The sequence below is a fragment of the Manis pentadactyla genome, chromosome 9 (genome assembly GCF_030020395.1).
Source record: "Manis pentadactyla isolate mManPen7 chromosome 9, mManPen7.hap1, whole genome shotgun sequence".
In the NCBI taxonomy this organism is placed as follows: domain Eukaryota; kingdom Metazoa; phylum Chordata; class Mammalia; order Pholidota; family Manidae; genus Manis; species Manis pentadactyla.
The window spans coordinates 16,385,477-16,407,260 of record NC_080027.1 but is presented as its reverse complement, the minus strand read 5'-3'; the positions used below and the strand labels follow the sequence as shown (position 1 = coordinate 16,407,260).

Below are 21,784 nucleotides of genomic sequence, written 5' to 3'. Positions count from 1 at the left end.
AACATAATATTCGTCATGTAAGTGTAGATTAGTGATACCAAAAACAAAGCAAAAAAAAAAAAAAAGGGCAGTTCCTGTGTGGTAACCTCCAATGAGTTCTACACAAGGGTATAAAGGGCATATAAAAGTGTAGGCAAAGGGTCTGTTTGCATCTATACAGAAGATCAAAGCCTAATTGGGCTACCCCGAAAATGAACTAAGATACGATATGAAAAAGAACTTCCAACATCAGCACTCTCTGAAAGACTCATGCCAGAAGATGATCATCAAAAAACCCCAACAAAGATCCACGCACTGCTACAGCTATAGATGCACTCATCTCACCAGTTCCTGGACTTGCCATGGGAATGAAGGAGATATCTAAGCTGGCCTGTGCATACAGTAAAACAACAAATTTGACTGGATCTATACTGTTGGAACTCAACCAAGAATTAGGAGAAGTGCAAATTGTAGCGCTCCAAAATCTTACAACTACAGACTATTTACTGTTAAAAGAACATAAGGGATGTGAACATTCCCCAGGAATGGATTGTTTTAATTTGTCTGATTTCTCTCAGACTGTTCAAGTTCAGTTGGACAATATCCACCATATCATAGATAAGTTTTCACAAATGCCTAAGGTGCCTAACTGGTTTTCTTGGTTTCACTGCAGATGGCTGGTAATTACAGATATGCTTTGGTTATGTAACTATACTCCCATTATGTTAATGTGTGTGCGCAATTTAAGTAGTAGCTTAAAACCTATACATGCTGAAGTTACTCTACAAGAAGATATGTCAAAGAAATAATCAATCTTCCCATGTTTTCTTCCGCCTGCTACTTCTATAGCTTTTCTTCTTCCTTCCTAATTACAACCCTTAAATAGAATTCGTGCCTCATATCAAATTTACCGAGTATCATAATTCTTCCAAGTGGTAAAGATACCTCAAGACAAATGCTGGGCATAGAAGCCACAGGGCATAAATATGCAAAGAAGTAAAAAGCTAACCTTTTCAAACAATAAGGCTTCCCTCTCACTTACCAACTTCACATTTCCCTGTATGGCCCCGGAAGATGACTGGTTAGCCAGAGACGGGTAAGATTCCTCAAGGGAGGAACAACCTAAGACAGGCACAGTCACAGGGGGGTCATCAGGTGAGAAATTGGGGATCAACAGAGAGAAATCTTCTGCATACGTGGATGTTTTATTGCCCTGGTCTAGCTTGGATTAACACATAGTCTACAGGCACACACCTGATCATCTACATTTGCTCTCTTACAACACTAAACTATGTTTTCTACCTTTATCTTGTATCTACCTACCACTTCAGCATTTTATTAAAAATAATAATAATAAAGAGAGAAATGTGGTATCCACATATAAATCAAGTATAAAAACCAAATGAGTATTCATATTTGAACTGACTGTTTATAGTTCATAGTGCATGAGCAAAACCGAAAGTTTCTGTGATGACTGCCCTTGTACTGTTCACTATGTAACTTATTATGTAAGAATTTGTTCTTCATGTAAGAACTTGTTTGTTATGCCTCAGAAGATTGGAGACTGACGAAAATTAGGCTTGGGGTGGATTAATGATTGTGCATTGAGCATTGACTCCCCTATACAGAATTTTATTGTCATTAACAACCATTTGATCAATAAATATGAGAGATGCCCTCACAAAAAAAAAAAAAAAAGGACAGACTTCCAATGGTAAAATAAATAAGTAACTGGGATGTAATGTATAGCATAAGGAATATAATCAAGATATTGTAACAGCTTGGTAGGGTGATAGCTGGAACCTAGAATTATGTATATAAATGTTTTATCACTGTGTTGTACACTTGAAACTAATGTAATGTAATACTGTGCGTCAACTACCCTTCAATAAAAAATAATTATTTAAAAAAAAAAAAAAAAGAATGAAGGTGAAATGAGGAATTTTCAGAGATATTAAAATTGAGTTTGCCTATCACAAACAATGTGATAAATAGGTGGACAAATATAAATGAATACTGCTTGTCTGATGCAGTAATAATAATATATACTGAAATTTAAAATAGAGTATTTAAAATACCAGTTAAAACCAACATGTAAGTAGAGAAAGGAGCAAATGGTATTTTTGCCATTTGTGTTTACTAAGGGTCTTAGTTTTGGATGAGATGAGGGTAAAGGTATGTTTTAGACTTTAGTGTGTTTTAATGTTTATTGTATCAAAAAAGCAAGAGACTACAGCTTATAGATATGTTTAGTCTACTATACCTAACAACAGAACACATTATTCATATGAAAGATCACACAAACCATTAAACCCAGGTAGTTAGCCCCAACAGCAATTAAGCCACCCATGTATAAGGGTATGTGTACAAGAATGCTTACTGCAGCATTGTTCAAGTGGCAACAAACACAAAACAGAAAGGAGGAAGAGGAGGAAATAAATTATTTCCTGTCACTAAAGAATACATGAATTATGGCAACTACACCACGAGATATTATGTAGCCGTTAAAAACCACAGAACTCTAAAGTAAGCAGTTTTCAACGTATGGTCAAAACATGTGGACAAATATGATTGTAGAACAGAATGTTAACCATTAATCTTTACAAATCTTCACCACCAAAACCCTGGTGTATCCAGCCTCTGGGATACTAAGAAGGCATGTATCCTGTTTGTGATCTTAGTCGCCAAGATACAAAACTTTTCAAAGGTCTTTAGCAGTGATAAAAAGAAACACAAGATGGTACTATTAGCCTATGCTTTTTTTTATGTGCCTTTTTCTGCATGTTCCTCTTTTTCTGGGCCTGTAATTTTCTGTTCTCCTATCTTTTCTATTTTTGCTCCTATCTTTTTCCTCTCTCGTAATCTTCTTTCTCCTTCAACAGACCATTTTTTGATATTATGTCTTTGTATTTTATGTATTTATGAAATGGAGTATTTTCTACATACAACTTAAAAAGCAGATTATTTTGCATGACTTTCTCGGGGAAAATAATACTCTATGTTATATGCTACGCTATGCTTAACTCCTTCATGGTCCTCCAAGCATTTGCTTCCTAAGCCTCAGACACACTTGAGACATGTGGGGGAATGTCCCTTCTCTAGGCATTGCTACCTCACTATCATCAGAAAAACTATTATTGTGCTAATACCATGACTCTTCTTTAATTCTTTTTTCCATCCACTTCAGGGAATTTTGATCATGTTGATGGTCTTCAGCACTGGTGAATTACTCATTTCTCTGTCTTTCGCAATTTTAAGGAGACACTTTGTTGTAATAATCAGGAAGAATGCTATGGAATAGCACTGTAAGAATAAAAATGTGTTGTGATGTTACTGAGGGGTGAATTATGTTTGTGAGGAGAAGCCAAAGGGAACATCAAATCTTAAGGCAGGTGACTCTTTGAAGCAAAGGGGAGTGACCCAAGGAGGTGGGGTCTGGGAACACTGGCTGGAGCAACACATCTTGCCTCTTTGCAAATCACGTGGTCACCTTGGTGTCACCTCTCTGTCATGCATTCATTGAACTAGAGGACTGAAATTAGTGTTGCCACTGCACAGAGAAATGAACCACAGCCAGGGTGTGGAGTGGCCAGGTCCATGACATCTCCTGCTGATCTCTCCAAGACACCCTACCTAGTGGCCCCGACTCCATTGTTGTATGCAAAGACAAACTGGATGGAAGAATGGCTTGGCCCACAAATTTTACACCAATACTGCAAGATCATCAATGTCAGCCACTTATAACAACTAGAATAGTAACCATAACGAAGGCATACATTATGAAAGCCACTACACTATTCCAGGCACTGTGCTACATTTTTTATGTGTATTATTCATTTAATCTCACAAAATTTGTATCATTATACTTATTTTACAGACAAGAAAGCACAGAGAGACTAAGTAATGTTCCCCAGGTCACAAAGCTTGCAATGGCAGAGGCATGGTAACAACAGGCAGTCTGGCTCCAGAGCCCAGGGCCTTAATCCCTAAATGAACCAACTTCTCTTACATTTCAGGTCTTGGAACTCCTTTACACTCTTAAAATTTACTGGACTCATTACACATTAATACAAATAACATTTCATTACAATAACTATGCTTTCAAAAAAAAATTAGTGTAGAGAAGGGTCTATATTTTGCAAATCTCCATTTAAGGTTATTTAACAATCTTTTATTTTTATTGAGTTAGTTTATATACAAAAAATTGCACTCATCTAATGGATGCCTAAGCCCCTGACACCATCACCATCACCAACGTACTAAGCATATCTATCACCTCCCCATATTTCCTTGTGTTTTTTTGTGTTATGTTTTTCTTCCTTGGTAAAAATAGTTAATGTGGGGGCTATCCTCTTAACATACTTTGAAGTGCACAGGGCCGTATTATTAACATAAGTATTCTGTTACATAGCAGATCTCTAGAACTTACTGATCTTACATAAGACTATCCATTGAAAAACAAATCCCCATTTAACTTTACCACACATTCAAATCACCTGAGCAGTTTTTATAAACCCCAAGGCACCACATACCACCACATACCAATTAAATCAAAGTGTGGAGAGAGCCGAGAATCAATTATGTTTTTTAATTTCTAGGTGATTCTAATGCAGAACAAACTTTGGAAACCACTGCTTCTCTCCGGCTTAATGGATGACAGCTGGGTTCTCTTAACCACTTCTGCACTCAATCTGATCTGGTAGCTGATGCTCTGTAACCTGTGGAGAATACCACTATAAAATTGTGGAGAGGGGAAATAAGATGACCTTATTTCCCCATAATAGTATTATTATGAAAATTGTTTTGAGGTCACAGACCCACTACAAGGGTCTCAAGGACTCCAGAAGACTCCCAGACCACGATTTGAGAAGAGCCGCCTTGTGTTACATTGCCTAATACAGACTGAATGCCTGTTAAGCACTAGAAATCTTCCCTCTGGTGTCTTTATTGTCATGACAGCCTTCTGAGACAGATTTCACTAACCTATGTCACAAACAAGAAAACTAAAGCTCAAAATGGTTAACTTTCCTGGGCCCACAAAAGGGAGTATGATTTAGAATGAGGTTTTTAATCAGGATCCCTAATGCCCAGTCCCACAATATTATGCTTTTGGCATAGCAAAAAATTAGCACACTCAAAGAAATAAGTATCAGGCTTTCGTTTCTGCTATGAGCTTTAAGGAGAAAGGCCTATAGGTGCATAGGTGATGGCAGGAGACAGGGGAGTGAGGTTCTGGTGAAAAATATTATATTTAAAAATATTTATGTCCAGTGGAGTGAGGTGCAGATGTGTGGGGTCTAAAATATATTTAAGGGTAAGGGGCCCCATCACCTAGCAGTAAGGGCTCTCAAGTCAGATCCAGTCTAAATGTCAGTTTTACAATTTAAAGCTGAGTGACTTGAACATATTATTTAACCTTGTGAGCTTTAAATTCCTAGACTAAAATACAACAATGCCTACCCACTGGGTTTACTGCAAGCTCTACATGAAACATGTAAACTGATTTTCTCAGTGCCTGGAACTTAAAAATCATTTAGTAAATGGTAGGTTGTCTTTTAGATTTATCATTGAGGTTTTCTTTCCTTCCTAACCACACTTTATCACTTACTATATGACTTTGGACAAGTTTCCCCCATTCCCTGAGCTTTAGTTTCCACAATTATAAAATGGAATCAATATTATAGATACTATATGAACAGTGGTTGGCATATAAGGTATTCAACTGTTACTTTCCTGTTAAAAATATAAAATTGTCCCTCAGAGCAGAAGGAAGACTTCATAAACTATAAGCTCCTACATGATCAGATTTACACTTTCCTTGGTATCGGTTATTTTTAAGTACAACACTGGGATTTTTCAACTTGTAACCAAGTTCTATCTGCAATAAGATCTTTGGTTTCGACTCTGAGGGACCCTGCATCTCCCTTACCGATGCTCTGGAACCAAAGCCTGCACCACCAGATCCTGGGGGCCAGTGCCTTCCTGAGCACTTGGGAACGCAGCATATTACTTCCCAATACAGGGTAGTGTTGTGATAATCCGATGAATGGGAGAAAGAGCCAAAGCAGAACCATTATCTCCCACAGCACTGCAGGGGACGCAGCAATCAGAAACCCCGGCCTGCTCTCAAGGGACACACAGACCAACCGCTGAGTAAGTCAGGACACTAATAATTATGATGCAGAATGTAGTTTTTGTAAGACAGGCAAAATGCTTCAAGGATTGAAAAAAAAGCAGTGTTAAGAGGTGAGGGGAATGAGAGGAATAAAAATTCCTATCAGGCAAATGTTAACTAAATAAAAATTTAATTAATAAACCTTGATGTAGATTTTCAGGAAGACATCACATTTGGGAGCACAAAAGCCACTAGATAATGACAAGAAGTTTAATTCAGAGACAGAAATCTTAAATGTGTAGTAGATGTAATAAAATATTCTCAAATATGACAGAGAAAAAAAAGGATGGAACAAAGAAAGCGCTACTGATAAATCCAGACTGCAGTGGGGATCTTTCTCAACATACTCCACGTTCAAGATCAATCAATCCAAACCAGCAAGGACAAAGTGGAGGTTATTTATTTATATAAATTCACACTCAAATTTATCAGGAGGAATCAAACAAAGAGCCACATCTCATTGGCCAAGACAGACTTGAGGAAAACAGGGCCCATACAGAGAAAAGGATATGAAAAATCAGGTTTGCAGCCCCAATTCAAGCCTCACTGATGCCATACATTGGCCGAGTTCTGACCCTGCTCCTCTGCTCAGTAAAATGCTCCTCTAGCCACCGTTGGCGTGGACTTGAACCTCAGCCCTCACAAGCAGCCACAACTGGGGCCCTGTGTAATTACCATTCCGGTCACCACCCATTCAAAACTCTTCAACAGATACTCACAGACCTACAACCAGAATGTGAAACGGATGGTGGATCTTACGTTTCCACTCCTCTTCTCTCTGTAGCATTTATGAGGAGTGACTGCATGGCTTTTACTTGTGTATATGACAGCAAGTTCTCTACTCAAATGCTGGCTTCTTCCACTAGCGAACTGCTCCAATGGTGGGGAGATGGCGTTTGTTTAATGTTGCACCCAAACAAGCCTCTCCAGAACTACTTCTATCCATCGGCTCTAACCTGCCGATTCCAAACCATCTTAAGGGAAAAAGAGGTAGAGGGAGAAATAGAGAAGACAGAACAAGAGAGGGAAAAAGAGACGATGTGACTCAACCTTAGATTCAGCAGTAGTGCTGCCATATTTCAGCCCTTCAAATTCGACAATTACCTAACTGCAGCCCTGGGTCAATGGTGAAGTAAAGCAATGGGCAAAGAAAAAACACTCATCTATCCAACACAGGAATATACAGGCTGTATACGGCAGGGTCAGGGGATACAATATCTTTGGGCAAAACTGTCTTTGATTCATCTCCCAAATGTTACTCTTGGCTGCCATCTGCCTCCATTCCTCACTTGGTCTGGTGCTGGTGTAGCTCCAGCCCAGACAGAAAAGAGGAGACACAGGGGAACTAGATGGATGGAGGGAAAAAGTGGGTTTATAGGTAAAAGTGATATTTCAGTTTACATCCCCAAATACAGAACTCTTGCCTCCAGCTTCTGGGGATGTGTTCAAGAGCACCAAAATATATTTTTAGGCCTTTTCTACTAAATCTGACACAAGACATACATGCCAAACTCTAAGTGTGGACAAATGAGGACAATATCTGGAGCAGGTACCTTAACACTGCCAAGTGTGCAGACTTAATGATTCTTAACGCTCTCTGCCTGGATGCCTCTTTCCCACCTCCTCACTCCTCAAAGTGAAGTAAAAAGGTAAAAAGTCCTAACAGACCATCTTTGGAGAATTTCTCGAGCCCTTCTTGCCCTTGGGGACCCACAGTCCACACCTGTTTGCAGGGTGGGGGCTGCCAAGTTCTTCTAATTAAGGTAGTGTAAAGTACGCCAGGCAGTCCCCTGGGATCTTTTCAAGAAGTGAAACCTCCTGGTGAGGCAGAAACTTTTTTGTGTATCATTTGGCTCTGGTAAGTGTGTATTAAACCAAAGTAATTGGGGCAAAGCCCAAGGTCGCAGAAGCCACCGATTTCCTGTCACCTGGTATCTATCAGTGATCCCAGGCCTGGCCCATCTCACTCACCCCGAGTACTGGAGAACCCAGCCGTGGAACCGAAGTCAGCAGCAGGCATCCGCATCAGGCGCTGAGCCCTAAGGCCTTGGAGACTCAGGTAAGGATCAGTCCACTTTGTTTAAATGATTAAAAGTGGGGAAAGGATGAGGCACAGGGTGATTCTGAAGATGAGATTCTCGGCTTTAATTCTAGAGGTTCCCTGGTCAGGTTTCCATAGTGCCACGATTTGAGGAGGGGAGACACCAAGGCTTGCTGCCCACCCACTCCCATAACCACTCTCTGAAGAATGACCCTGGCCCATCACCTGGGAGGCATTCAACCTAAGTGGTAGGCTGCAGCATGCAGATTAAAGCATAGGTATAACCTGCTGGGCTCAGACCTGAGCTCTTCTACTAACCAGCCATACAACCTCAGCAGGTCACCAAGACCCTATGTTCCCCAGTTTCCTCGCTTATAAGATGGGAGCAACAGTGACACCCACTGGGTTATGAAGATTAAGTGAGCTAAAATCCTGAAGCTCTTAGAACTGCCTGGCACCAAATAATAATCAGGCACGGCTATAATGAAACTAACTCCATTCCTCCTGCTTTAAATGCTTTTGTCTCCAAAGATGTCCAACTAAATGTGAATATCCCTAGAGGTTGTTAAGCCCAACATTTTCTGGAGGGGATCAGTGAATACCAAACTGAGCCACTGAACCCTGCCTCAAAACCATCCCAGAAGCCTAGAGTGAGAACGGGTGCTGGGGACAAGAGGAAGAGCTAATGAAGGGTGACAAGGATGGACTGTAACCATTGCCACTTCCTGAAACCAGTATATAGTGTGATCCCCTTTCCTTATTTCCCACAAAAATGCTTGATCTCATGGATGGTCAGGTAGGGTGAAATTATCACCTTTTGGTTTGACATCCTGAGAATCTGTAAACCTTCCCGGAGGAAGTAGTTCAGTTTGACATTTACCGAGCTCATAGTATGTAGACAACTGGTTACCTATGTGACCCTACTAGGACATTCCTTTAAGTAATTTATGCCACCTTAGAGGAGTTACAATATATAACACAAGAAAGAAAGCAGCTGGTGACAAGTAAGAAATGCAAAGAGCTGTGGCTTTGAACAAGTCCTTGCCAGGCACAGCCGCAGGTGAGGTGAACGTCTGATAGGGAGTTTGCAAGCCAAGGAAGGGAGGGAGAGCATTTCAAAGTCGAGAGAGTTCAGAGAAGGCCAGACACACGTCCAGGCCAGGGGCTCCAGGGGGAGGAGTGGACACGAGCTTCGGATGTTATGCCAAGCTGCACTGTGGAGTTTGGGGCCAAGTGAATGGTTCCTCCAGAAGGCAATGAAAGATCACACAAGGGTTCCAGCTCAGGATGAGCATAACTCCAGCAGTGATTTAGGGAGTCTGATCTAGTAACCTGGGGGAAGATGGATTAGCAAAGAGAAAGACTGAAGGCAGAAGGGCAATATTCTTGTGCTTAAACCACAAGAGGAAATGAGAATCAAACTCATGGGGTGACGCTGGAAATAGAAAACTGGTTCACATGCAAGATGAGGTACTTTACAGAGGTACAAAAGCATGCAAACGTGGAAGACTATGGAGCTGGGGAGAGATGGCTCCAACTTTTTAAGCCTAGGTGAGAGAGAAACAGAAATGAAGCAATAGAAGGGATGATGCCTGAGAAGAGACAGTGGACTTGGCAGCACAGTCCTTGAAAGAAAGTGGTTCCAGCTGTGTGGCTCTGGCAGAAACTGGTTGTGCAGAACGAAGGAGGGAGTGGTGGTGAGGAAGTGGAGGAAGAAAGTGGACCCACAAGCCTTGAAGAAGCTGGGGTAAAGGAGAGGGGAGACGGGGCAGCACCTGTGGACACTGCCAGTGTGAAGACGGGGGCCTTGGATTGGGGGACCCTGCAGCACGTTAATCACAAAAAAAGGTCCAAGAGTAACAGTTACTCTTTGAGTATTTAGTACTTTATAAATTGCAAATTTTCTCATATTCTGAAAATAATACTTTGAATAAAGAGATCACAAAAGTAGCAAGCAACAGAGCTGGGCCTGGCCCTCCCTGCTCCGCACCACCACACGGTGAGGGACTGAAAATGCAGGACAGGCTTCTCTGAAGGACTCACATCTTGGTAGAAGGAGATGAGCTGAAGAGTACAGACAAAGGGAAAGGAAATTAAGAACATTCTCCCTCAGAGATAAGTGCACAGGAGGCCAGAAAGGATAAAAATGCAAAACTGTTTTGAGTGGCAAAGGAGGAAGTTGAGGTGACAAAAGTTAGGCAGCACTGAACTTCTCAGTAAATGTAATTATTGGACCTAGAAGTCATTATTCAAACCAAAACCCATAAAGGCTGAGAGATCTTCAGTGAATGGACATGGACACAGTGGTGCCTTTCAAAAAAATTTAAAAGATTTGCAGAAGTTGCTGTAATAAAATGGGGGCAGTCTAAGCGGATTTTAACATAGTTTAGTGAAAGTAAAATTCTGTTGTTAGCACACTTGGACCAGTGCAGTCAGTAACCTCTACTAATGTACCAACTAGTCTCTGAGCATAACTGTGTGTTGGGCACTGTTCAAGTCATTGTGAACAATTAAAAATAAAATGGTGGGGCAAAACTGCAGGAATCTACATCATCATTAGGAGTAGGTGATCCAGTTATTTATATTCCCATATGATGAAATTTTTCATTTTTCAGCCCTACAGTGCCTTGAAATAAAAAAACATATTTTAGAGAGATTATTTCCATAAAAAATGAAGTAGAATTTAGAAGCAGGTATGCTTATATTTATAAACTACTGTTTTACAGTAGTATGTGTCAAAGGCTTTGTAGAAATACAGTTGCCATAGTGAGGCATCATTGTAAGAGAAATAAAATATGTCCCCCAGTGGCCTGACTGCCATTAGCCATGGCAGGCATAGCCGGAGCAGAACTTGCTTACATCAAAGCCTTCCGTCACCAGTGATATACACACAGCCTTATGCAGTTGAAAAATAAGGAGAAATTAAAGCAACAGTAGTCCAGTCTTCTCTTTTTGTCCAGACAACTGATGACCTTTGCTCTTTACATTGTCCTCACTAAAATGAGCCCTCTTGAGAGGCATGTAGTGACTTCAAGCTCCTTCCATTCTTACCTTGGGGAAAATCAACTAGCTTCTCTGAGCCTCCACTCATACATCTGCAAATGGTCAAAATGCCTACTTAGTAAGGTGTTGGGAGAGTTGCAAATAGATAGACAATATCCCTGGCACATAGTAGGTGCTTGGTTAACAACTAAATAACTGTGGTCTAGCTGTGGTGCAGCAGGACGATCACCAGCCTCAGAGCCATGGTGACTGCCTTCTGGTTTCACTGTCACTAAGTGCAAGGTCTTTAATGAGGCATGCCCCATCCCTGGGCTGCAGTTTCCTCTTTTGTCCTGACTAGCTCTAAAAATCCTACCAGAATGAGTCTGCAAATTCCTTAGTGGGCCCTCGTAATATATTCCTTTTTGTTGGTGGTTTTGTGGGGTGCTTTGTGGTGCAAAGCAAATCCCCAAGACTACATGACATATGATAACCCAGAGCTGGGTCAAAATCAAGTGTGAAGCACTGAATCAAAGCCTCCTCTCTTCCTCCAGCCTATAGCCCAGACAGATACTTTGTTCTCCATTGATTTACAGCCATCCAAATAGCACATCTTTTTGAAGGAGAAGGGAGAGGTTCATAGTGAAAGGTCGATTTCTATTCCCCCCAGGGGGCAAAGCACTTGCTACTATAGACACCTTCTTGGGTAGGTCCAAGCCCTCATTGTAAACTTTTAATAGTCATGTAACTTTGAACAAGTTTTGTAATTTTTTCTGCACCCTTGTTACCTTTTCTACAAATTAGGGGCAATGACTCACCCCTTTGCTAGTCTGTGGGGAGATGCCAGATGTGAAACTCTTTGTAACTACCAAGTGGGTACAAATGTGCAGCCTGGAAGGCTCCCAAGCACCTGTGCTACGGCATCCCTGACATTGCCCAGCTCTGTGACTGGAGTAGGATAAGCGAACTGGACAGCCTTGGTCTCCAAAGCCCCTTTCATGACTTAAAATCAATAAAGACAAGACCAAAGATGGGACCCCAAAGAGAGATTTCCAGGACCAGCCCCAGGGAAGACCCCCCAGAACCCATGTAAGTGACAGACATAAACAAATGAAGACCACAAGGAGGCTCCAGATGAAGAAGGTTCAAGTCTTAAAATGTTAGAGCTGGAAAGGGACTTGGTAATAATCTAACTTCAGAAACAAATAACCATGAATTCTAAGAACAAACAGCATCTGCTACTTTGTCCCTATGTACTACGCACTTCCATGTTAACTTATTTCCTACAAACATGTCTGGGAACAGGGTATTCTCATTTTTCAGATGGAAAAAAACAGAAACTAAGGCTCCTACGGGTAATAATACTGAGAACAAGAATAGCAACAAAAACAGGTAATTAATTTTTCAGACATGGGTGCTTCACATTCATTTATTTCTTCAATAAAATTTACTAAGAAGCTATTGAACTGAGACATATTTCACATACTGAACAAAAAGAACAAGGTCTCTGCTTTGCTGGAATTTATGTTCTAGTGGGGACAGACCAACAATATACAAAAGTAATTAAGGTAATTCTCCACAGTAACCAAGTGCCATGAAGCAAATAAAAAGGGGCATTGTAAGAGAGGGTGCACTGTGGATTGAGCGTTCAGGGAAGGCTTCCCAGGAGCTGACATTTGAGCAATACCTGATGAAAAGACACCAACCATGTACCAGCCCACTAAGTCTTCTGGCAACACCATGAGACCAGAATTATTACCACTTTACAGTTGAAGAATGTGAAGCCCATATGTAAAGATCTGGCCCAGCATTTCACAGCAAACAGAATAACCATGATTTAATCTGAGACAATCTGCCTCTAGAGGCCACTCCGACATACACCCTTAGAGAGGTCGCAGAGTTAGTGGTACAGGGAAGACCAGAATCAGCTGATTTCCAAGAGCATGCCTCACCACATGCTTGCACGCAGCCTCTGGCCCATTACAATGGACAAGAGCACAGAAGCAAAGGGAGAAGGACAAATCAATACAAAATATATTTTCCAATATTAAAGCATCAGAAAAGCATCCAGGATGAGAGACAAACAGGACATGCAGATACAGGAGTATGGTGTTCCCTACGAGGTAGAGGATGCCCCAAATGGGGTTGTCAAGAACACTGGCAGGGCTCCCAGGGCCCATCTGTCCTTGCCTGAGATGCCCCCTCCCAATTCTGCCCTAGAGTCTGGCAGGAGGCCCTGCCTCAGCTCCAAAACCACTGGGGAGAGGCCATTTCTACTCTCAATGACACCTACAGACAGGATACAAAGAAAAGTATTCAGATGCAACTAGATAAAAAATTGCCCAAAATTCCGGTCTCTCTCTCCTCATTTTATAATTTGTTTTATTCTTAGGAGTTTTGAAGGTAAAATGACAACACCCAGAAATTCAATGACTGGAGCTTTCCCAGCAGATTCTGTGAAAGGCGCTGCTGCCATGCATCCTGCCCAAAGAGTGATTCCCAGGAAGACGTCTTCAGTGGTCGGCCCCACACAAAGCTTCTTCATGAGGGAGTCTAAGGCTTTAGGGGTAAGTCAGATGCCCCCTATTCCATACCCCAGCACAGTCTGGCCTACAGGAGTAGATGTTAGCAGTCCACAGTGGGCCAAGTCTGGATGTACAGAGAAGTCACATGGTGACCTTATGTGGCCTGCATCTTTAGGGCTCTCCCATCCCAGTTCACCATTAGCATCCCAGGCATATCTGCCTTGGAAATGCCCCAGTGGTAAGCCAAATGGATCTCAATAACACAAACGTCTTGGCACCTCACCACTTCCTTTGGGCATTTTACACAGCCCCAAGTCAGGAGCCGGGGCTTCCAGCCTTACCTTTGCTGACTCGATAATTTCATGTCATCCACTTGCACCCCAATCTCTCCCCAGGCTGTGCAGATTATGAATGGGCTCTTCCACATCACCCTAGGCAGCCTCCTGATGATCCACCTGCAGGTCCACACACCCATTTGTGTAACTGTGTGGTACCCTCTCTGGGGAGGCATTACGGTAAGTAAAATCTGATAATCACTTGGGGACTGATAAAGACAAAAATGTTAAAAAGCTCCACAGCAATATACCAGATGACTTCTGTGTTGAGGGAAGTGTATGAGTAGGAAGTAGGTTATCAAGTTAAAGTAATTCAGTTCAAAGACAGGTTGACTAAACCGAGTGTGAATCCCAGGGTCGGGAGTCAGTAGTCATGCTTCATGTGAATTCAGAGAAAAATGCCCTACATGGATCCATGATGGGAATAAAGACTGTTCAAAGTAGAACTTCTCCAAATCAATAGTGGTGTTGGAGGGGAGGGGTAAACACTTGGACTATACACTTCTGGTGTTCAGAAAGCAGAAGGAGGAACACATCCCACTTGCTCCCACCCAGTCCTTCCTCCCTACAATTTTGTTTAGTTACTATTGCACATGGTAAAATTAATCCCATTCCCAAAAAATCTCCTTTGGTTTACCAGCAGAGGAGTATTCATGGCTGTTTAGTGTATGTTTTCCAAGCTTGTAAACCTGTCTGGATATGGTACAGGGCAGTGAGTTTGACATCACCATTTCACTTTCATAATTGCTGCTACAAAGAGGAGTCCAAGATTAAAATTTTCACAACAAGGAGAGATGGATTAAAACAAGGGTGTCCTCCACGTTATAACCTAAATAGCAGAAAAGGAAAATAACAAATAATCACTGTCACTTCCTGGAGTAGCCAACATTTTAACAGAGTGCCTGTGACATTCAGGCCAAGTATTTCCTTTTACATCAATTCATTTTCATTGGCGTCAAGGTCAGTTAAATCACTGTGAACTCCAAAAAGCAGTTCCACAAATTAAAACAAAACAAGAAAGGAAGGATGGAAGGAAGGAAGGAAGACAAAAAATAAAACTTTTAAATTCACCATGTATTAACTGACATGGAAATGTGAGTTCTGCTTTTCTGGCTTATTATCTTCGTACTCACAACTCTCCCGTTGGTTGAATAAAAGGCAGAGATTGAATATAGTTGGGCATGAGTAGAGGAGAAATATGGCTGCTGAAAGTTGAACAAATCAAATAAAAATGGCTGGATGGCTTAGTGAAAGCGGTTAGAAGTGTGGGTAGTTTTTTTGCAACCAGTTCTCAATGTTAAAAATGATCTTTCTCACTCTCTGCTCTTCTCCCTTCTCTCTCACAACCTTCCCTTCCACAACCTCTCTTTTTACAGTTTATCATTTCTGGATCACTCCTGGCAGCAGTGGAGAAAAACTCCAGGAAGAGTTTGGCAAGTAATCATATGTCCTTCTTCCCCACACATCAGAGAAATATCTTTCTCAGCTGAAAACAAGAACCCTTGAGGACCTTTGGAATCACAGCAGCATTGAGTGCTCTTATCCCTGAAAAGCAGAAGACTCTCTACAATGCTGTTGTGATTTTATTCATAAAAGCCTAGCAGTGAGATATACCTGAAATATTTCTATGGCAACACATTGAAGGCAGATGGATGAGAGTGCTTACAGTCTTATGAATGTCAATGCTGTGTTAGACTAATAACCTCTTTGAAAGCCATGTCATTTCTCTCAGACCACCATCTAAGAAAACTGACTAATCAATGTTGTGATTGACTTGAGTCCTAGTTAACCTTGAGCTGTAACCTTGAACAAGTCAGTTAACTTGTAGGTACCTCTGAGTTTTCACCTATAAAATGAAGACAACTGTCCTTGCTACCCTATGAAATTGTCATGAGGAGGAAAAGGAAGAACACATGAAAGTGCTTCAGAGGCTATAAAGAATTAAAGTGGTCTTGTTCCCGTAACCCCTAAGGACACATTCACACCCAGGAAGAGTGCCCCATTCTGTATGGGTCAAGAGCTCACCAGCAAGTTTCCTCCAACTTTTTATGTTTACTAAGCTATTAGTAATTTGAGTCACGTCCAAGGTCAGTGAGGAACTGAGTGGATTGAAATGGCTCCTCTCTACAGGGTGTCTGACAAACTCAGTTCTTGGGGGAAAAAACTGTTTAGGAATATCAAGTTGTTTGGCTCTTCAAATACAGCCAGTCCTCACCTGCCACCTGTATATCAGATAGCCGGGGATGAAACATACGCATCTTAAAATAACTATCAATAATCCCGTACCATTATGGCACTTATCACATGTTTTCCTGTTTCAACCTTTTACCATCCCTGCAAGGCAGAACTTCCATACTGAGATCCTCCTCGTATGCTACCCAGAGGCCTCGTCCTCATGGTGTTCTGCACATCCACAGGGACTAGGTGCTGCTGCTCTTTGCGGCTGTTTGTTCCCACTTGATAGAACAGACCGGGAGGGTTCCAGCTGCTCTTTCCCTACCTGTGCCCACAACTCCATCCTGCTTCACTGTGATGGAAGAACGCCCTTCTCTCTCTCCCCTCTATCTCCTTCTGCAGACGGGCAGAATCTGAATACTATCAATCTTCATTTACTCAACAAATACTTACTGAATGCCTCCTAGGAAGCTGGTGGTGGCAGTGGAAGGAAGAGCAAGGGTGCAAGACACAAGAATTAAGGATCTTTCCTAGGATTTTTTCATGATAAATTGGTTGGATGGTTATGGCAAATAAGATGGGAAGACTGAGAAGGAAGTAGTTTATCAGAGGAAGAGGAAGGTGTTGATTTTATAATGGCAAAGAAACTACAAACAACTGAGAGGAACATGACTGTGTGACTCAGCTGTCCTACATTTGTGAGTCAGAGGAATAGGATCTGGAATTCCTTGCTGGCTTATGTCCTCCAAAAGGAAACCAAACCCAACTAATAAATCTTTGTGCTCTCTATTTCAGGTCAAAGGGAAAATGATAATAAACTCATTGAGCCTCTTTGCTGCCATTTCTGGAATAATATTTTTGATCATGGACATATTTAACATTACAATTACTCATTTTTTTAAAATGGAGAATCTGCACCTTAGTAAGGCTCCCATGCCATATATTGACATACACAACTGTGAGCCAACTAACCCCTCTGAGAAAAACTCTCTAGCTGTACAATATTGTGAGAGCATACGATCTGTGTTCTTGGTAAGTGTGAAACTGGATTTCTTTTCTGGGAGAAAGTATGGCATTTTTATTATGAACATCAATTCTGGATCCAGACTGTTTGCATCTGCTATTTATTGTCTGTATGGCTTTGGCCAAGAATTCTAACCACATTCTTCCTCAATGTCTTCGATGGGAAAGATATTCAAAGCACTTAGAAGAGTGTCTGGTACACAGAAAGTGCTATATAAGTGTTTACTTTAACATTAATTATTAATATTATTATTAGTGGTATTATTATTATTATTATTAAGATGAACACTGAAGAAGTACCTCAGTTATTATGAACACCTTTTATTCCAGTGAGATTTTAGTGTAGAGTGTGAAGGGAAAAAGCGCATCTCCCTAAGTATGGAGAGGTTTCCTTGGCTGTGATACCACACCACCTAAAGCTGGATTATTTTTTCCCACATAGAATTGATTCTTCAGCTAACTGTATATAACTGCCTTGTTTTCTAGCAGCAACGTGTATTAATCATCTGTTGTATGCCAGGAGTTATGCTAAAGGTGAGAGTTACAAAGATATCAGTAGTTCTTACAGTTAGTCATTAACTTACCTAAAAAATCGATCTTTTCATCATTTACTTTTAGTCAACAGTCTTTTTCTGAGCACCAACCATATTCATTAAACCATTATTACATTTTCACCCCATTTTTCTGTTGTTCTTCAGGGCATTTTTGCAGTGATGCTGATATTTACCTTCTTCCAGGAACTTGTCACAGCTGGCATTGCTGAGAATGAATGGAAAAATTTGTGCTCCAGACCCAAAGCTGTAAGTACTGCCACTCTGTCCCCATCCTCCTCTAGAGGATTTTCCTCTAGAGGAAAATCACCTCTACAAAAGATCATTTATGGAGACTTCACCTATGAGACTTTGAAACTGGGAGCTTTGTGAAAAAGGGTCTTAGAATATTTCTGGAAAACAAAAAATACCAATAATGATGGAAAGTGTCTTGAAATTTGAAATAAGTCTAAAGGTTAGATGGAGGATACAGTTTTGCAATATGTGCACCCTCTCACTAAACTGGAGTTCTGCTTAATTTCAGCCATCCACCTTGACTTCACTATTCCACACTTAATGTGTAAACGTAGGATGGCTGAAGGTTGAAGGCTGATTAAAGCCACCAGTTCTTCCCTCTTCCCCCAACCAACACACCCTTTTCACCTAATCCCTCTTCCAAAAAACATAGGTTCGAAGCGACTCCTCAACTGGGAGACAAGAATATCCCAGTGATAATTATCAACTGCTTCACAGCCACAGAATTTAGATTTAAAATTGAATTTAGAAAGTATGACTAATACCTTCATTTTGCAGATGAGGAAAATAGAACTAGAGAGAAAATGATTTTCCAAGTTTATACCCAATAAAGGCAAATCAAAATTGGAATCTGAATTCCTCTATTATTGCAGTTTTCTTTCCCCAAATACCATGTGATCATTTCCAGGCAAAGGGGCAAACATCTCAGAGTTTTGATAAGTGATTTGGTAAGAATTTGATCACTTGGGAAATCAACCCCAGTATTTGGGACACATAGGAAATAATATAAGTATCATAAAAAGTAGGAGGTATTTGATAACTATTCATAGAGATTGTTGAGAAATGTGCCAATGGTAAAGATCAAGGACAGTTTGTTTAATTTTGTGTTCTAGAATGTAGTTCTCCTGTCAGCTGAAGAAAAAAAGGAACAGTCCATTGAAATAAAAGAAGTGGTTGAGCTGACTGAAATATCTTCCCCACCAAAGAATGAAGAGGACATTGAAATAATCCCAGTCCAAGAAGAAGAAGAAACAGAAATAAACTTTCCTGAACCTCCCCAAGATCAGGAATCTTCACCAACAGAAAATGATAGCATCCCTTAAACTTTATTTTCTGTTTTCTGTTTCCTTTTTTTAAGCATTATTGTCCATAGCTTCCAAGAGACATATTCACCCCCACTTCTTAAGGCACTCCATACATACCCCCCAATCTCTCTCTGTCTCTCCATGGAGTGACCGCAGCCCCCAGACTCCCCCATTCAGAGAACACAGCCATTGTAGCAGACTGTGTCATCATGATTCTTGTTTGGAAAGCTTTCTTCCATTCAAAAAGGCAGACTAAGTATTGCAGAATGTGATTTCCCACTAGCCTTTTCCTTGGATAAGATGTAGTAGTAATAGTAGTAGTCATCGTTTTTCTCATTTCTTCTCTCCCCAACAGGAAGATGCTGCACCTGATGAAAAAGATAAATGACTGCTCCATGCCTTCCCTAAACCATCTTTAATTTCCTCCACACCTCCATTTCTGGTGGAGTCCCTTTTGTGTCATTGTTTTAAGGAAAGCAAAAAATAGTACCAAGATGCAAAAAGGAACCTATTTCATCTATCTTTCTAAGAGATTGACGCTGGGGCACTTTCTCAGAGTCCCCTTACCCCCCCGCCACCGCCATTCCACTATGGAAACTCTAACTGGCCAACATTCAGCCCTTTCTTTGTACAAACAGCACAGCTTATACCTGGACACGCCTCTATCTGTCTTAACTTTCCGTAAGTCCTGCTCTATACTCTTGGTTTCACTGTCTACCTACTTTCAGCCTTTAGGCAAGAAAGGAAAGAAAGAAATATGTTATATAATGAGTACCCAATCTCAAATGATAATCAACACTTGCATTTGTAGATTATTTTCAATTCAAATGTATTTTACTAAATAATTGCACTTGATCTTCTAATGATCAAGAGAAAGATCCTATTTCATGGATGATCTAAAGAGGCTAAGCAACTTGTAAATAAGTACAGGTGATTTGTCAATGGTTACAGCAAGTAATTTTGAGAGCCTTGTTTCATATCTGGATCTTCTTACCCAAATCCTGTCATGTCTGAAATAACCAAATTGCCTATCCAATGCCTGTTTACTACAAAGCAAAGCCACCAGGTTTTAACAAGTACCTACTCTCTGACCAGCATGAAACAGGTTGAGAGAGACACACAGAAGAGTCAGATATCAGGTTTTACCCCTTGGGAATAAAAAGACTTGGGCATTCACAACATTTGGAAAACTACTGACATCATTAATATATAATTAGCTGTTAGATTACATAATGCAGACACTAAGTACTATTGATGTTCCAGAAAATAACATAATTAGTTACAATGTCAAATCTCAGGCAATAGCTACCCTACTTCTCAATTCCTGTTCACATTCAGATATACCAGCACCCTATGCAGAAAGAATGTCCACCTAGAAAGATGTCATTATAATCTATCAATTACATTCGAGCATTTTCTATATGTTGCATGCTCCCAGATTCTGGCAGGTATATAGACAATGTAATTTCCACTTCCTGTGATATTTCCACTTTGTAAGGAACCACCAATGAAAGACGTTCCCTGTAATTAGAAAAAAAGCAGGTAGGACATTTCTCAGTCTTTGTAAAGCCCTCAAAATTAGCTTTAAATGAATAAAACTGTATTTGTATTCTTGTCTGCAACAGATGATTCCAACATGGTGTTTTCCCAGACTTCCCTTTTGTAACATCAGACCATGCAAGGCTCCTACAGCCTTACGCCCATATTCGCATGACCCCAATCTGGGTTTGAATTGTGAGATGTAAGGACATTGACCATTCATATCAGTGTATCCTCACACGCACATTCCCAAGGATGTTCACGGAATAGGTCATTAGTAACGTATTCCTCACGCTCAGTCTTCAGAACGTGACTGAAATACATGGCAGGCACCCCTGCCTTGAAATAGAGGAAAGAGAAGAGGACATGACAATGGAAGACTCGCAGAAAAAAACTAATGAGAAAACCTTCAAAACAGATCTCACGTCTATCTTATTTTCTCCACTTTTGAAGTATATGAGGATCCCTTTCCAAACCTTTGGTCTCCTTAAGAATTTTATTTTTATTCATTTTTATGATCTCAAATAATTACTTTTACTGACATCACATAACTCCTTATAATAAGAGACACCATTAATGTCTACTGTTAAAGAAGAATGAAAATCCTTGATATTACTTTCTCCTCAATTATGCTTTTGGTGATTTATTCATATAGGGTGACTGACCATCCCAGTTTGTCTGGGACTGAGGGATTTCCTGAGATTCAGGACTTTCAATGCTAAAACCCAACCAAATAAGCCAGAGGTAAACTAGGATTATTAATCACCCTAGTTCATAACTATCCCTGTTGCAATCACTGCAGAGTAATATGCTTCTTATACTTAACATTATGTCACAAATGTTTTTCCTTATTGATCTATAATTTTCATAAGAATTATTTTTATTACAACTAGCACTTCATTGAATCCATATAGAATAATTCAACAGTCCTCTATAATTGGGTACTTAGGGTATTTCCAATTTCTTTCTTTTTTTTTTGCAAATTGCTTTTAGAGCTGCAGAAATCATGAGCAAGATACACATTTCCTCTTCTCATTATTCAAAATGTGGCCTCATGCTTCAAGCATTGTCAAATTCTGTCAGCAGGAAATAATGGCACCTATTAAAAACCAGGAAATTAATTTTCATTACACTTCAATA

At 40.5% G+C, this 21,784-nt stretch overlaps 1 protein-coding gene across 2 annotated transcripts; it reads left to right on the top strand.

Moving 5' to 3' along the window:
* The first annotated feature begins 8,009 nt into the window (after positions 1-8,009).
* MS4A1 (membrane spanning 4-domains A1) lies at positions 8,010-20,721 on the top strand. Of its 2 annotated transcripts, none has more exons than XM_036924348.2 (7): positions 8,010-8,213; positions 13,570-13,744; positions 14,098-14,217; positions 15,414-15,470; positions 17,008-17,244; positions 17,973-18,035; positions 18,914-20,721. In XM_036924348.2, the coding sequence occupies exons 2-7, from the start codon at positions 13,586-13,588 to the stop codon at positions 19,121-19,123; spliced, it is 846 nt and encodes a 281-aa protein (XP_036780243.2). In that variant the 5' UTR covers positions 8,010-8,213; positions 13,570-13,585; the 3' UTR covers positions 19,124-20,721. The 2 variants fall into 2 exon arrangements, with proteins under 2 accessions (XP_036780243.2, XP_036780233.2); XM_036924338.2 differs by having other exon boundaries at positions 8,013-8,213; positions 17,934-18,035.
* The last annotated feature ends 1,063 nt before the right edge of the window (positions 20,722-21,784 follow it).